At 38.4% G+C, this 17,409-nt stretch overlaps 1 protein-coding gene across 3 annotated transcripts in view; it reads right to left on the minus strand.

Annotated features, from left to right (window-relative positions):
• The window catches only part of ASPH (aspartate beta-hydroxylase), a 134,838-nt gene that overhangs the window by 112,124 nt on the left and 5,305 nt on the right, over window positions 1–17,409 (minus strand). For 2 of the 3 annotated variants that reach the window (XM_063130776.1, XM_063130775.1), the window contains exons 2-3: window positions 3,412–3,561; window positions 3,013–3,057 (exon numbers count right to left, since the gene is read on the minus strand). In XM_063130776.1, coding sequence (XP_062986846.1) covers window positions 3,013–3,057; window positions 3,412–3,561 — 195 coding nt within the window. The remainder of the gene's footprint in view (window positions 1–3,012; window positions 3,058–3,411; window positions 3,562–17,409) is intronic. The other variant, XM_063130777.1, reaches the window with a different exon arrangement.

Here is a 17,409-nt window from a genome sequence, read left to right on the forward strand (position 1 = left end):
ACATTCTTTTCCATACAATCATATATATATACAGTCATGTGAAAAAGAAAGTACACCCTCTTGGAATTGTATGATTTTACATATCAGGACATAATAACAATCATCTGTTCCTTAGCAGGTCTAAAAATTAGGTAACTACAACCTCAGATGAACAACAACACATGACATATTACACTGAGTCATGATTTATTTAACAGAAATAAAGCAAAAATGGAGAAACCATGTGTAAAAAAGTAAGTACACCTTATGTTTCAATAGCTTGTAGAACCACCTTTTGCAGCAATAACTTGAAGTAATCGTTTTCTGTATGACTTTATCAGTCTCTCAAATCGTTGTGGAGGAATTTTGGCCCACTCTTCTTTACAACATTGCTTCAGTTCATTGAGGTTTGAGGGCATTTGTTTATGCACAGCTCTCTTAAGGTCCTGCCACAGCATTTCAATCGGGTTGAGGTCTGGACTTTGACTGGGCCATTGCAACACCTTGATTCTTTTCTTTTTCAGCCATTCTGTTGTAGATTTGCTGGTGTGCTTGGGATCATTGCCCTGTTGCATGACCCAATTTTGGCTAAGCTTTAGCTGTCGGACAGATAGTCTCACATTTGACTCTAGAATACTTTGGTATACAGAGGAGTTCATGGTCGACTCAATGACAGCAAGGTTCCCAGGTCCTGTGGCTGCAAAACAAGCCCAAATCATCATCCCTCCACCACTGTGCTTGACAGTTGGTATGAGGTGTTTGTGCTGATATGCTGTGTTTGGTTTTCGCCAAACGTGGCGCTGTGCAGTATGGCCAAACATCTCCACTTTGGTCTCGTCTGTCCAAAGGACATCGTTCCAGAAGTCTTGTGGTCTGTTCAGATGCAACTTTGCAACCCTAAGCCGTGCTGCCACGTTCTTTTTAGAGAGAAGAGGCTTTCTCCTGGCAACCCTTCCAAACAAACCATACTTGTTCAGTCTTTTTCTAATTGTACTGTCAAGAACTTTAACATTTAACATGTTCACTGAGGCCTGTAGAGTCTGAGATGTAACTCTTGGTTTTTTTGCAATTTCTCTGAGCATTGCACGGTCTGCCATTGGGGTGATTTTGCTGGGACGTCCTCTCCTGGGAAGATTGGCAACTGTCTTGAATGTTTTCCACTTTTGAATCATCTTTCTCATTGCAGAATGATGGACTTTAAATTGTTTGGAAATGGCCTTATAACCCTTCCCAGATTGATGGGCAGCAGCAATTGCTTCTCTAAGATCATTGCTGATGTCTTTCCTCCTTGGCATTGTGTTAACACACACCTGAATGCTCCAGACCAGCAAACTGAAAAAACTTCGACTTTTATAGAGGTGGTCATACTTGCTGATGATCAATTAATCACGGGCATTTGATTAGCAGCACCTGTCTGCTACTTAGCGTCTTAATTCCTATGGAAGCAGTAAGGATGTACTTACTTTTTCACACATGGCTTCTCCATTTTGGCTTTATTTCTGTTAAATAAATCATGACACAGTGTAATATGTCATGTGTTGTTGTTCATCTGAGGTTGTATTTACCTAATTTTTAGACCTGCTAAGGAACAGATGATTGTTATTATGTCCTGATACGTAAAATCATACAATTCTAAGAGGGTGTACTTTCTTTTTCACACGACTGTATGATATATACTGTAATTCTCTGCAATTTTCATAGAGGATAGGGCTATCAATGGGTACTAGTAATGATGGTTACATATTACCTACAGTGGCAGAGACACTATGCGTCTATATGCCAGTTCCCGCATGAGTGGGAGGGCGCTAATGCACTCATGTTCTGCTTGCGGGCTTCCGATAAGGCATGTGACTAGCTACTGCGAGAATAGAATGCTAGATAAGACTTTTTTTCTAATCCAGCTTGCCTGTATATTATGTTCTGTTATACCTTTGCCCAACTGAAAAACCTTGCTCATCTGTGCTTAATAATATTCATGCTTTTGTGTTATGGTGAATTTCTAGCATGTGTGTTTTCTATGTATACTTGTTCAATTATCTCTGTGACACTTAGCCCATTACTGCTTACTTTGTACATTGCTATATATTTTCTACTGTATTGGTTTGTCACTCATGATAATATTTTTATACAGTTGTATGCTCTTTAGAATTCATTTTTTGGTTCTTATTAAACTGGTGCCGTATTTTTGTCTTTCTATTTTGAAAAGTCACACAGACCTCAAATTAATGGGTTCAAATTTTGCCAAAAGCCCACACCTCTTCTTAAAACTTTCTTTCTAGAATGGATATTATAAGCTTTTTATATTCTTCCCATATAGCTAGATCATCTGACTTCCTTTTTACAACTACACACCCACTTTAGCCATATTAATAGTTGCTGCGGGAAAGCCAGGCACCTGCAATTTCTTCCCATCTTTCACCATCTATCATACCTTTAAATCATACAGAAAATGTTGGCATAAATTCCAAAACATTAAGCCATTTCTACCTATCCTGGGCTTCTTAGTCTCTAGAATCAAATCAATCAATACAAAATGCCAAAAGCAACTTCATGTAGAGATAAGCAAAGAAAAGCCTGAATGACAACAGTTACCTATAAATGCAATCCACACACATGAGAATATGGAAGAACCAACCTAGCCCACATGCCTTTCCCAAAAGAAGGAAGGAAGGAAGGGAAGAATACATAGTTCAAGTGATCCAGCAACTCCCACTGAGATTTTTTTTTTTTACTATTCCCACTCTCAAGCCCCAAAAGAAGAGTAGCAGCTAAGGAAGGTTACATATTTAAAAATCATGGCAAGGAAGCAGAAACTGAAAGATAAAACAGAAGGCACAAAATGAAGCCAGCCCTATTCTGTTTCTGAATGAAAAAGCACCAGATTTTCACTCCACTACCATCAACAGTCAATTAGTAAAAAAAATAACTTCTCAAAGTCAGGAATGAAAGAATGAATAATTATATTCTTTAAAATATGTTTTTGTATTTCAAGCTGATGAACTGTAAGCATAGTTTATTTCTCTATAATCCTACCTTGGAGTACCTCTGACAAGTTATAACGGAAGTCCTTTGCTTTGGCTGCGTGCATGGTAAAAATACAGAAACCATTATTTACATCATCAGAACCCAACAAGATTAGCCATATGATTCTCCTCCCCTTCAACCTACAGCCTAAACTTCTCCCCTTTTTTCACTGTTTCATTGGTTATGAATATAAACAATATACCTGTAGTTTTCCTTTAATCTAAAAAATTAGAATCTAATTAATTTAATTTACTAGAATTCTAAAGTTTGGTAATAATAATTAATAGCTACCTATTATTGTGATTAATGTTTTGAACCAGAATTTTTAAATTGTAAAAGCATCGCATTTGGGAACATGACATTGTAAAATTATTTGATTTTAAGTACTGCAACAATGGGAACACTTACCTAGTACTTCCTCATAATCGACAAGCTCAAACCAAACCACTGCGACTGATGTCCACACTCCCAGAAGTGCAATTACCATAAACCATGTAAAAAAGGAACTTCCAGAAAGGCCTTCCTTCTTGCCATTCTTGTTTCCTCCGGGTTTTGCCTCTGTAAAATAAAGGATCTAAATTACTACTAGAAGGTAAGAGTGTAGTTAGGAACTTTTCAAATGGGTTATTTTATTACAGAAGATTCAGAATGGGAAGCTGAGCTCATGACGCAATTATTCACATTTAGCCTTGCTGCATAGGATCAATTTCAGTTGATGCAGCCCGATATGAACAAGGTGCTTGCTGAATAGTGACCTATGTGTGTTCTCAATCCCAGTCCCTTTTGGATGGATTAATCCAGCAGATGGACTATGATTTGAAGGGTCCAGAGTATGATTAATAGATCTTTGTGTGAGGGAGTGCCTACTGACCTTAAAGAGGAAGTAGTGCAACTGCTCTTGAAAACAAAAACACCCTGGACCCAATGGTTTGTGACACAATGGATCACAAATACCTGTTTTAAGAGAAAGTGCTCAAGTGGGCTCTGGTGGGGCAACTGAAGACTTTCTTGGATAATACTTATTATCTAGATACATTCCCGTCTGGGTTTAAGCCTGGTTTTGGGACCAAATTAGCCTTGGTTGCCCTGAGAGAGGAATATGGGCAGTGCGATCTCATTTCTTGTACTCAAGCTCTCCATGGCTTTTGATACCACTGGCCACAGAATACTCAACTGGCTCTGTGAGGGTTTTTTTTTTTTTTTTTATCAGGACCACTGTACTTCAGTGGTTCCACTCCTTCCTGCAGGGCCAAGTCCAGAGAGTGGCATTGGGGGAGTACTTTTTGGCCACTAGCAGTTGTCGAGTGCCGAAGGGCACTATTCAGTTCCCGATGTTATTTAACATCTATATAAATCTGTTGGGAGTGGCAATTAGGAGATTTAGAACATAGCGTCATCAGTATGCCGATGACACCCAACTCTTTTTCTATAACATCTGAATTAGGCATGGCTATGCAGGATTACAATCACAACTTGGATGCAGTGGTGGGCTGGATGAGGACCAATAAATAGAGTTCAAGTCCTGGCAAGACAGAGGTTTGGTGAACGAGACGTTCCCATATTGGGATTATAGGTCAATTACTTGTTCTGGATAGGCTTGCACTTCTCTGAATAAATAGGTGCATAGTCTGAGGGTGCTCCTGGATCTTTGTCACTAAAGTCCCAAGAAGAGGCTAGGAGCATTTTTATCAGCTTCTGCTGGTACAACAGCTAGGACTGTTCATGAAATGGGATAGCTTGACTATAGCCCAGACACTGATAAAATAACCTCAAGATTGGATTACTGCAATGCACTCTATGTGGGGCTTCCCTTAGGGTTGGTTAGGAAGCTGCAGCTGGGACAGAAGGAGGCTGGCAGGCTGTTCAACAGCATGTAATACCTTTTTTGAAAGAATTATACAGGCTGCCAGTATGCTTCCGGGCCACATTTGTAATTGGTGTAAACAACTTGGGACCAGATTAGCTCAAAGATTGTCTGATTCCATATACCCTTGCCTGGTTACTATGGTCCTCAGGAGAAGGATTTATGGTAGTACCACATGCTCCAGACATCCGCCTCACAGCTACTAAGAGCAACGACTTTGTGGAATCCTATTCCTGTTAATGCGAGGCAGGTGTGAACAAGTTTGGCTTTTAGACACATCCTTAAGACGTATTTTTTTCACTCAGGCTTTCCCTGAGATGTGATCCAGCTATGTACATTGTTTTTTATTATTTATGTAACTGTTTTTATCTTTTTTCTGCTGTGTGTTTTATGTTGCACACTGCTGTTTGATTTAATGATCAGCAATATAAATATGTATTCAGATAAATGAATTTCTAAAGGTTGTTCACTGATTAGAGCAGGATGGATAGATTTAAATCAAGGTAATTAAAAATCACCAAGAAAAACTATACATTTAAATCATTTATTTAAATCTAGTTTGCAATATACTGTTTAGATTCTCTCTTCCATCCTGGAATGCGGCTTTCCTGCCTCTCCATTCCCCCTGTAGTCCCCCCACCAACATCTCCTCTTTAGGATTAGGGGATTCTCCAGAATAGGATGGCATCTGTTGCGAGAGCGTTGTATTAGGATAACGTACAACAGGAATCAGTAATATTTTTTGTATGTGCAAGATGTGCCCTACTGCCTGGTGGCCATAGGATTTTCTGAACAAGAGAAACTGGTTTTTGAAACATACTGATTTGTACCTAAATAGAATCCTAGAAACATAATCCAAGACCTTATCATGCTGCCTATGTCACTTTTGACAAGATTACATATGCTTTAAGATTTGGGAGGAGGGGTAGATTGTCAAATTAATGGATTTGTCTTGAACTCTCTTTGACACATGCAAGGACACTAAGCAAAATCACTTACTTGGAGAAAAGAGCTCTATCTAAAATTAGGTATGCTGGATTGCAGGCAAAGTGAAGCAAAGGCTGATTACAAGACAAATATGGAAACTCAGTTGATAATTTGTCGGAATGCATACATATTGTATGGCCTATTGTTTTCTGAATAAAATTGATACTCTCAGAAGTCAGATAATTTCACAATTATTATTTTTTTTCAAAGAAAAATAAAATTTGTTTGATATAGTGTGATGGATTCAATGTTAAGAGATTGCTTTAAACATAGTTGTTTGCATTAAACTCAGATTTCATTTTAAATAAGATTTTTTTAAAAACATTAACTTTAAAAACATGTTACAAATGCATTAAAATTTTGTGTGACAACTCAGTGAATGACAACATTCAAATTTGTCATGAAAGAGCAGCAAGCTGTTAGTTATTTACTTTATTATTGTATTTTAAGTCCTAGGGAGATATGTCTGTGGAATTTTCTGCCTCAGGTGTCAAAGCCTGCATTCCGACAACACAATAGTCAATGGTGGGCTAATCATCAACTCCTTGGTTATCAAGGGGGTACTCCTCACACGACCAGATTATAATCAACCATGGTGTGGGTTAAGGCCAGCATAGAGCTGACTATTAGTCAACTGTGTGTTTGACTGACACCCCCTCTCCGCCCCCCACTCCTCCCGCTGGTATCCTGTCAGCCATTATGAGTTCTGCCAGTTAGACTAGAGCAGCAGCAGCCACTGCTTTGGTCACTCTTGCCAGGGGACTCTGTAGTTGTCAAAAATAACCATGTGTGACAAAATAGTCAACGGTACCCAACACACGACACGATAACCAACGGCTATCCAAATAAACAACTCTGCACAACTTTGGTTATTTGTGTTGGTTATTTCAGACGAATAACCAACTGTGATGTGAAAAAGTCCCGACAGACAACACAATAACCAACCTTTGACTATTTAACCCACCACTGGTTACTGTGTCGTCCAAACCCAGTCACTATAACTTGGACGGCCTCAGTACTATTCCTCCTGATTTGGGTGGGGGCACAATTTACTGTTCTATTACAGGCAGCAAGATATCTTGTGAACCCTGCCAAAATGAGCATGAAATAAATTTTAAGTTACTATTTACTATTATTGGAACTTAATCTTAGGATAGTACATTTATTAGGCAACTCAAACATCACAAAATAATGTGCAAGCTTTCAAGTTCTCCAAAACTTTTCATCAGGCAAATGAAGCAGCAGCTTCAACAACAGAGGGGTATTATTGAAGCCATGTAGTACACATTTAGTTACAGTCCTAAGATTAAAGGTGAGAGGGTGCTGCAGACATTTAAATTAGGCTGTATTAGGCGCTTTAATGGTTTCAGGTTGCATCAGGACTACCTCTAGGAGACCTGGGATGAAGAAACAATAGCTGATGTACCACTTTGAAAAATATAAAATCCAGCTATTATTTGTAACTGTCTCCATCCTTAGGTGAAATATGCAATTTCCTTGATAGGGAAAACAGAAGGAAGAAAGAGAAAGTAGACGTTTTTTATATTAACAAAGCTGGAGAGGGAGCTTTATTATATTAATAAAGCCATGGGAAGGGTATCTCAGTAATAGAGCATATGACTGTGTGTACAAGGTCCCTGATTCAATCCCTGAAATCTCCAAGTAGGGCTAGGAAAGAAACTCTAGAGAGGGCTGCTTGAAACTCTAGAAAGGGCTGCTGCCAGTCAGTGTTGACAATATTGAGCTAGATGGACCGACTCAGTATAGAGCAGACAGTCATATTCTATGATAACCTTTCATCATGTACAAATAAGAAGTCAGTAGAAACCCGGTGGTATAATAAAAACCTCTTCTTCCTGAAACTGGATTTTATTCTCCCCATCCCCTCCAACTACTATGTAAAGCTAGCTAATTTGGATTCTATTGACTATTTAAATGGATGAGAAATTCTAATTCCCATTGCTATTCTAATTGTCACTTTCAAGTTAATATTAAGGTATCGACAAGCCTCCATCCACTATTCCAGTTTCATTATAGCTCGGCTACTTCTTTAGAATGTATTAAATAATCATTTACTATTTATTGCTTCATCCATTCCAACTCTCCCTGAGAACGTATAACTCTGAATCAATTACTGAAAAGAGTCAATTATGAATGCTGTTTGAGGGATTAAGACAGCAATCCTATGCACACTTAGAAATTCCCATTAAGTCATTATTATTATAATATAAACCGCCCAGAGAGCTTTGGCTGTGGGGTGGTATATAAATGTAATAAATAAATAAATAAATAAAATTATTATTATTAGTAGTAGTAGTAGTAGTAGTAATAGTATACCGCCCCATAGCTGAAGCTCTCTGGGTGGTTTACATAAGATTAAAACACTTAAAAACAATATACAAATTTTTAAACTACAAAAATATACAACTCACAGAAACATACATTTAAAACAACTATAAAGGGCTTTAAAAACAAATCTAGGATCAGTAAAACTCATCACATATTGCTAAATACCTGGAAAAAGAGAAAAGTTTTAACCTGGCACCAAAAAGATATCTATGTGGGTGCCAGGCAGGCCTCGTTCGGGAGATCATTCTATAACTGGGGGGCCACCACAGAAAAGGCCTTCTCCCTTGTTGCTGTCCTCTGAGCTTCCCTTGGAGTAGGCACCCGGAGAAGGACCTTAGATGTTGAATGTAGTGTACAGGTAAGTTCGTGTCAGGAAAGGTGTTCCAACAGGTATTGTGGGACTTACTTCTGAGTAAACATGTATAGAACTACATTACAAGTTTAGGGAGGGTCTCCCAAAAGCCACGCCAAGACAGGCGAAATCATCTAGCAAAAATGCATGGTGGTGAGAGCTCTGTCCACCACGCATAGGATAGTCAACAGCCTCTGATTTTTGAGATATCTGGGGTGCATGAATGGAAATGGCTTATGCTTTCTATACAGTGAATAGTTTTGCACAGTGATCTGTGCAACAACACCTCAAACCTATAAATTATTTTTAATGCAATCATGCAGAGAAATAAGATTAATGAAGATTTCCCCATTAGTTTTAACATCCAAGTACACTTTCTTCTTTGATATGATGTGACAGGTCTATTTGAATGCTCTTATTCAAGAGAAAAAAATAAAAACCAAAATTAAAAACCAAAATCAAAATATGCCATTTCAAGAGCAATCAAAAGCTGGGGCAATTTGAATGCTTAATGATCAACAAATTAACTCTATAAACTGAAGTTGCAGAATAGAGCAAATGTCAGACTCTGTCAAAATCACACATATATCAGCTCAGTTTCCCAAGTATTTTACTTTGCCTTACCCACCATTAAGACCATAATTGCATGCTGTTACATTTGCTGATTTTTAATACTAACATTACACCCTTAATATTACATTTAATTATTTTTTTTAATGAACATAAATTATTATTACGGTCAGGTATTTGTAGGAGATAAAATCTAGAAGAAAAAATGTCCTGCCTATAGTAAAAAGGCTACTCCCCCTCTCCCACTTTCTGCCTTTCCACTTCCATCGCCTACCTCCCACTGATATCCTGTTCTAAGGAAAATCTATTCAAGTTAATTCTCCCCTCCCAACTCACAGTGAGTGTGTTTTGGAATTCAACTCCCATCAGCCCCAGCCAGCATGGCCAATGGTCAAGAATGCTGAGAGTTGTAGTTCAAAACATCTGGAGGGCATCAGGTTGGGAAAGGCTATACTAAACTGCTGACAGTCTTCCCTCCACTCCTAGTCCTTTGATTTATTTTTTTTATTGGAAAGGCATATAATACAGTTAATATTTTAATAACCAAGAAGTCCAGTTGAAATTCAGAATTAGTACTATGCACTAAAAGAAAATCTACCAACATACTATTTCTGATCAATCCACTATCTACCATTTAGTAAATCTAAAAAGCATTAGAAATCTAGAACCCTTATTAATAAACACATTTAGCCTGGCCTTCACTGTTCATTGAGGGCAGCATAGAATATAGTCAATCATATTATATGAAGTTATAGATGGGTAATATATATATTAAAAACTGGCATATCTTGACATCACGGAGATACAATAATGAACACTATAAAGTCCAGCAGCAAAGCCACTCGTGATATAGAGATCTAGATGGAAATATAGTTTAACAAGTGATATTACAGAGCCAGTACAAGGGGAAATGATTTCAGAGTTAGAATCAGACACTTTTCCCTGTCACTCAGCTAACCCTGAAACTCAAGTTTCTCTAAAAATGCTGTGATATAATTTTAAAACATGTCTATTTTTAGAATTGTGAAGCCATTACTGCTACGCACATGCAAGAACAATCCAAACATTTACTGGAAGCATAATTTTTGTTGAGGAACTTTTACTCCCCTTAGTTATGCGATTCAGGACCATAGCTTTTACCCTACAAGTTTAACAATTAGTCAACTTTAAGCTAAACGCAATACATTAAGAACTCTTTACTGATGTAAACTTATTACAGAGAAGTTGAAGCCTTCCATGCAAATACTGCCAGCGTGCAAAAGTAGGTCAATGTCCAAATCTGGTAAGCCTTTCCTTTCACCTACCATATGTCTATATAGATATCACAATCATCTAAAATACAATTATGTACTTTCAAAATCCATAAAATAATGCCAAAACTAGATTGAAGCAAAAGCCTGTAGTTTTAACATTCTGATTTCCTTTAAAATGTATCTATCCCAAAAGGAAAAAAAACCCATCATTTTTCAGAATCTCTGTGTCTGATGTACATAATATTGTTATGTACATCAGATACAAAAAATAAACATTACAAGTTTTTAAAATTAAACTTCATGTAATCTTCAGATTCAAGTTATACCACAATACATTTGCAGTTTTGTTGCCCAATCTAAGAGTCTTAAACACACTACGTCCCCCCCCCCAAACTGCTAGAACTATACCTGAACCTTCAGCCATGGCATCAGTGTCTTTTATCCATGAATAAATTAAACCTGAATATAAAGAGGGTGTCCAGGATAGAACCAGTAAAAATCTACCCTCATGCAAGCCTTGCAACAGCAGCAAAGAAAGTTTCTGACGGCCAACTCAGCTAAAACCCGAAATCGGACCCGGCTGCAAACTGTTTAAAAGCTATTTTTAGTGCAATCATCTGCAAGCCAAATGCTTTTAAGTACCCATATGGAAACCCAGTGCTGACGACAATCAAATTTGCTCCCTCCTACCAACAGAGCATCCTGGGTAGTGGGTCCTTTCCATCTCATTTAATTTCTAAACACCAACATACCACAGAAGCAAAACCAGAACAGATTAAAAAAAATGATTGCAGGAAAGCATGCCTCAGTGACTAAATTCTAAGAGCATTAAACCTTCTGTTCAAACTCTAACAAAAGTCAGGACACAAAGCTTGTCTGTGTAATCTGGGCATCAGCCAAATACATTTACTTGATGCTGACATTTGGTCACTGCATGGTTTTAGAGAGTTCTGCATATTATAATCTATAAACTTTGTCTGCATTTGATACAATACAATTTACAATTACAGTATGGCACTAACACAGTCGTCATGAAACCACTAAAGATTTGCTTTAACTGCAAGCCAGAGTTGGTAGTTAGTCAACACACAACCACCGTGATAAAACTTCAAAGATACAATTTCAGTTTACTCCATGATAAATTTAGTGATATCATTATCATCACACCTTAGAAAAAGAAAGAACGCATGCAGTTAAGATGCCTTTTAAATCACTGTGTATAAACATGTTTTGAGTAGTATGGCCCAAAACTGATATTTATAAACACATTATAGCCTTAGGCTCTCTCCAAATAGGAAGTTCTGCAAAACATTTTTCTACCCACCCACCCCTTTATCTGATTTCTTTCCAAGGGACATTAGGATTCCTTGCTTCCTACTTAAACCTGGATAGTTGACTTCCAGCCCAAGTAGGACAGAATTTCAGCACTTCTGGAAGAGCTCAAGGCTTGCATTTGGATGGCCTTTAGGAGAAAAGTGTCCCACTATGAAGGAGCAGCCAATGAATAATTGTCTACATACTAATAGTAAAAAGGGGCAAAATAACACCCATTTAAACTTTTACTCACCAATACATTGCAGTCCGGTACACAACTGAGCAGCTCAAAACTGACAGCACTATGTGATCCACCCAACTTCCTATGCAAACCACCTAATTTTTGCCTGAGGGTAGGGTGTAATAACCCTCAAGCAAAAGTTACTTAATTATGCCTCAACTAGAAAACATTTCATCATATAACATGGGAAAACCTGGTCCCCAGGCTGAAACACCCTCTGCTGCGCCACGGCACCACACTAGGTCTTTTGGCTCCTTAGGGCCTCATCCTGATTAACTGGGGCTGCAGCCCCCACCTCCCTCAACATGTCTTGTAGGTTTTGCATGTCACAGCCAAAGTGGGTGCTATCCGTAACTTTCCTTCCCACTCCTCTTTCAACGAAGTCAGCAGCCCCTGGAGCTCCCTCCCAAACATCAACTCATTCGGGAAGTAGCCCAGACTGTCCCGGGGACAGTCCTGACCGGCAAACAGCAAATAGGGCAAGGCTTGCTTCCAGTCCAACGCATGGGCCATCACCTAGGGCTTCAGCATCTTGCCCTGATTCTGGTTAAATCATTCTACTATATCAGAGCTTGAAGTATGAAAGGGTGATGGCAGAGTATGTACCTTAAACAATGAGCCCACTTCATCGTAAACCATATTTTGAGAGGAACAGATGGACAAATTTCTAAGTTGAATCAAATTCAGGAACAATGGTTCTTCAAGTTTCCTTCAGGAGGGCCAACTGTCACAACAGCCAGCTTGTCAACCCATCCAGCTGTGCAGAGTGCTGATTTGATGGACTTTGTATTGTTTTTAGAAGGATTGGCTTCAAATAAAACAAAGCATCACAAACACATTTAAATGGATAACCATAACTGGGTACCTGAAGGAAAATGGATGTTTTAAAAGTTTGCCCAAAGCAAGGGGACGTACTAGAGCTGAAACCAAGTATAGGAGAGAAAAACCCATTATCTGTTCCTTATCTGACAATTTTTGTGGCAATCAAAATGCAAGCAGTGCATTACCTTTCAACTAGTAAATTCCCTGCACCCTAAATTAGGCCAACTTTATGCATATTGCTATATTTGTTGTTGTTGTTTCCTAATCAGACCCATGGAACAAAAAGAATACAAGTTAGCTTTATATGGGTGGCTCTTTGGAAAGAATGAATGACCCAATAACCCCAACTATCATTCTCCTCACCTCTTGCAACATTAGTTTCACAAGTTTAACTAAAAGGGCTGTAAAAGTAATGAATTCACAATACTGTAAAATCATGTCTCAAATTCTGTTATCACCAATTCAGTTAAGAAATTGTATGTGAAAGAAGTCACTTGGTTTGGATACATTTGGTATATAAAATTAAGTGCAACTGTCTTAGACAGGATGGTAGTAGTATTGCTACAACTAAACAAGTATTTAAGACCAACAATAATCTGAAAATACTATAATTATGTTCGCCTTCTAGAAATCATCAAATTTCCAGAGGACTAACCCTGTGGTCAGTAAGCCACCCACAACCCTAAAATAGTCCATTGATTCTGGGTGGCTTATTAAGAACTCCAACAACCCACCTTCACCAGATTTACATGTAACAACAAACTACAGCAGCAGCAGCAGCAGCACCCCCACCCTACCCCACAAATATCTAAAGTAGTGTCCGCCATGGCAATGAGAATCCCTGCAGGGAAATTCCCCCATGGTGGATTCTTGTTACATGAGAATCCACTCAAAGAGATTGGTGGAGTTTGAAAAAAGGAGAAATAACTTTGGAGTACAAGTGATTTACCTGGCAGTAGATAATGGAAATGTGAGGCTATTGTAGTCAAAGGCCCTTTCTACACCTAATGGTTACCCCAGGCAAGTGGAGGGATCATCCCTGCCTGTTCCTAGGATCCCCTGTATGTCATCTGGATGCACAGGGATGATCCCGGGACAATCCTGGGGGAAAAGGCAGGTGTAGAAACGGCCTAAGAGAACCTTTACAAAAGTAGGTTTTGTTTTAAGTAGGGGCAACTGCTGTATTAAAGTGGGTTTTGTGTACAGATGCTGCTGCTTCCATTCCTATGAAGGCATGCTTTCTATCATGGTTGTAAGCGGAACTGAAACAGCAACACAGACTCCACAGCAGTCTTCCCCAACCTAGTGTCCTCCAGATGTTTTGCACTATAATTCAGAGAATTCCTGACCATTGGCCATGCTGGCTGGGATTAATTCAAATTGAAGTCCAAAATATTCGGAGGGCACCAAACAGTCCACAAAACAGCCAGGACAAAATAAAGCAAATATAGCAATAGAAGTTGACAAAGCCCATGAAGAAGAATTTGAACTTACTCTGGACCCAAATAGTATGGCATGCTAAAAAAGTTAAGGGAGGTAAAGAGCAAGATCTCAAGGAAGATGAGAACATGGCTTTACAATGTTACACACCCCTTTGACTTTTCCACATTTTGTTGTGTTATAACCTGGAATTTAAATGGAATTCATTAGGATTTCTTCTCACTGATCTACACAAAATGGTCCATAATGTCAAAGTGGGGAAAGAATCTACATGTTTTACAAAATGATTTACAAATACAAAACTGAGAGGTCTTGATTGCATGAATATTCACCCCCTGAGTTATGACACCCCTAAATAAGCTCTGCTGCAACCAGCTGCCTTCAGAAATCACATAATTAGTTGAATGGAATCCACCTGTGTGCAATTCAAGTGTCACATGATATCAGAGTTCCTGTTTCTGGAACTCCCCAGGGTTTGTTGGAGAGCATATCTAAACAAGCAGGATTGTGTAGACCAAGGAGCTATCAAAACAAATCTGGGATAAAGTTCTGGAGATGCATCAATCAGGGTTGGGTTAAATAAAATTATTGCACACTATGAACATCCCCCAAAGCACCATTAAATCCATTATTACAAAATAGAAAGAATATGGCACAACCCGACTCTGCCTAGAGAAGGCTGTCCATCAAAACTGTGACCAGGTGAGGAGGGCATTAGTCAGAGAAGCAACTAAAAGACCATGATAACTCTGAAGGAGCTGGAGAGATCCACAGCTGAGATGGAAGAAATAGTTCATGAGACAACAATCACCCGGACGCTCCAGAAAGCTAGGCTTTATGAAATAGTGGCAAGAAGAAAACCATTGCCTAAAAAATCCCCATATCAAATCCCATTTAGATTTTGCCAAAGGTATGTGGGAGAATTGTCTGTTGAAACCAAAATTGCACTTTCTGGCCTTAGCGCAAAATGCTATGTATGGCACACACCCAACAGTGCTCATCGCCCTTAGAATACCATCCGCACGGTGAAGCATGGTGGTATCAGCATCATGTTGTGGGAATGTTTTTCATTGGCAGGACTGGGAAACTGGTCAGGATTGAGGATAAGATGGATGAAGCCAAATACAGGGCAATTCTAGAGGAAAACCTGTTTTAGTCTGCAAGGGACCTGTGGCAGAGGCTCACCTTCCAGCATGACAATGACCCTAAACACCCAGCCAAAGTTACACTGGAATGGTTTTAAAAACAAGAACCTTAATGTCACAGAATTACCCAGTCAAAGTCTGGACCTCAATCTGATTTAGAATCTTTGGCATGACTTGAAAATTGCTATTCAGCACGGTCTTCATTCAACCTGACACAGCTTGAGTAATTTTGTCAAGAAGAATGGGCAAATATTGCAGAATCCAGATACACAAAGCTGGTAGAGACTTACCCCAAAAGCCTCAAAGCTGTAATTGCTGCCGAAGGTGCTTCTACCAAATATTGACTCAGGGGGGTGAATACTTATGCAACCAACAAATGCTAGTTTGTTTTTGTTTACTTAACTTTTGTGCCACAAAAAAATATTTTGCACCTTCAAAGTGTTAACTTGTGTAAACCATATTGCACACATGCCAACTCCTCTTTAATTCCAGCTTGTAAAACAACAAAATGTGGACATGTCAAAGGGGAGTGAATACTTAATTATACAAGGCACTGTATTTACTGTGCGAGCCATTGCCTGTCAGAGTAGAAAATACTGGGCCAGACAGACAAATGGTCCAACCTGTAATATCTCTGCTTATCTCTTATTTTAATTAGTAATTATTATTTAGAGCAGTATTTTCATATTGTATTATTTTTATATTGTTTTGTGGTATTTATTTGTATTATTGAGATGATTATGGCTTATATTGATGGAGAGTTCTGTTATATTAATCATGGATTTCTGTACTGTATAAGTCACTTCGAGAATGCTTGGTATGGTGGGAAGTAACACATACCTTTAATATATTGTTAGATATTTTCTTGTTTTCAAAGAAAGATTACCATGCCAAAACCACACCACCCATTTGTATCTTTCTTTAATTGCAAGCATTTAAAAACTAAACATACCTTTAACACTGTAAGTAATATGTATTGGAATGTTTATAATACAACTACTGCAACAAAGGGTAAAAAAATAATATATAGAAATATTCTATTCTTCTCCACAGGGCTGAAAAAAAATCAAATATAATTTGGCACCATGTGCCTAAAGTCATTATTGCCAATTAGAAATTCGTTCATAGCTCAACCCTGAAACTTTAAATTTGGCATCTTTGAATTTCAAAGATTTTCCAGCTCTGGTTCTCTAATTTCACAGCAAATTAAACATGCACCAAGTCAGTCAATGAGTGTGGTTATAAAATAAATAGTCACTGCAGTCTTATCACACTTATCACACTTTACCAGTTTACGATGTTCATCGGGAAACAACCACCTTGGTACAAGGAAAACCTCATTGCACAAATGCCCTATAATGAAGAATCCAATAAATCATTAGTTTTAAGATCTGGCAACTTTTGCATTTATAATGTTTAGAAAGAAAAATCAAGCATTTTTTTTAAAAAAAATGTTTACAACTGAAAACTGAACTATCTTAGTGTACATTATTTCAAGAGAAGAATGGGAAATTGCAAAGAGAGAGATAAGGTTATTCTTGAAGCCTATATTGTCCTTCCTTCTTGCATTACTGCCTCTGCTTGTTTGAAAGCTATGGACAAAACCAAGCACTGTGTAACAAAGTATGCCTTCATCATACATAATAAAGAAGTTTGGTCTTAATCTTGGCTTTAGGAATGCATATCGTGAGAGAACTTCAGACGAAATAGGTGGCAGACAAAATTGATGTAGTTGACCAGGCCTTCATGAGTTTGCAACCATAGTGCCAACCTATGAAGATACCAACCCTTTCCATTTCAGAAGTGAAGCACTATTTGTAAAATTACAGCTGGTCTATATCTATACTCAAGGCACCTTGCAACCTGTGTAGACATCACCCACATTTGCATGTAAAAAGAAACATTCAGTTTAAAACCGATGGGTTATCATGTATAAGCACTGTTATGCACAAGTGAGGATGAGCAGGCACATTCTCTGCAGTGCACCCACCTCTTCTGTTTTTACCACTCAACCTGCAATGGGGACCTTCATCAGTCAGAGTGTTATGTGTGAACCCAGACTGCTGGGT

This window comes from Elgaria multicarinata, chromosome 7 (assembly GCF_023053635.1).
Source record: "Elgaria multicarinata webbii isolate HBS135686 ecotype San Diego chromosome 7, rElgMul1.1.pri, whole genome shotgun sequence".
Classification (NCBI taxonomy): domain Eukaryota; kingdom Metazoa; phylum Chordata; class Lepidosauria; order Squamata; family Anguidae; genus Elgaria; species Elgaria multicarinata.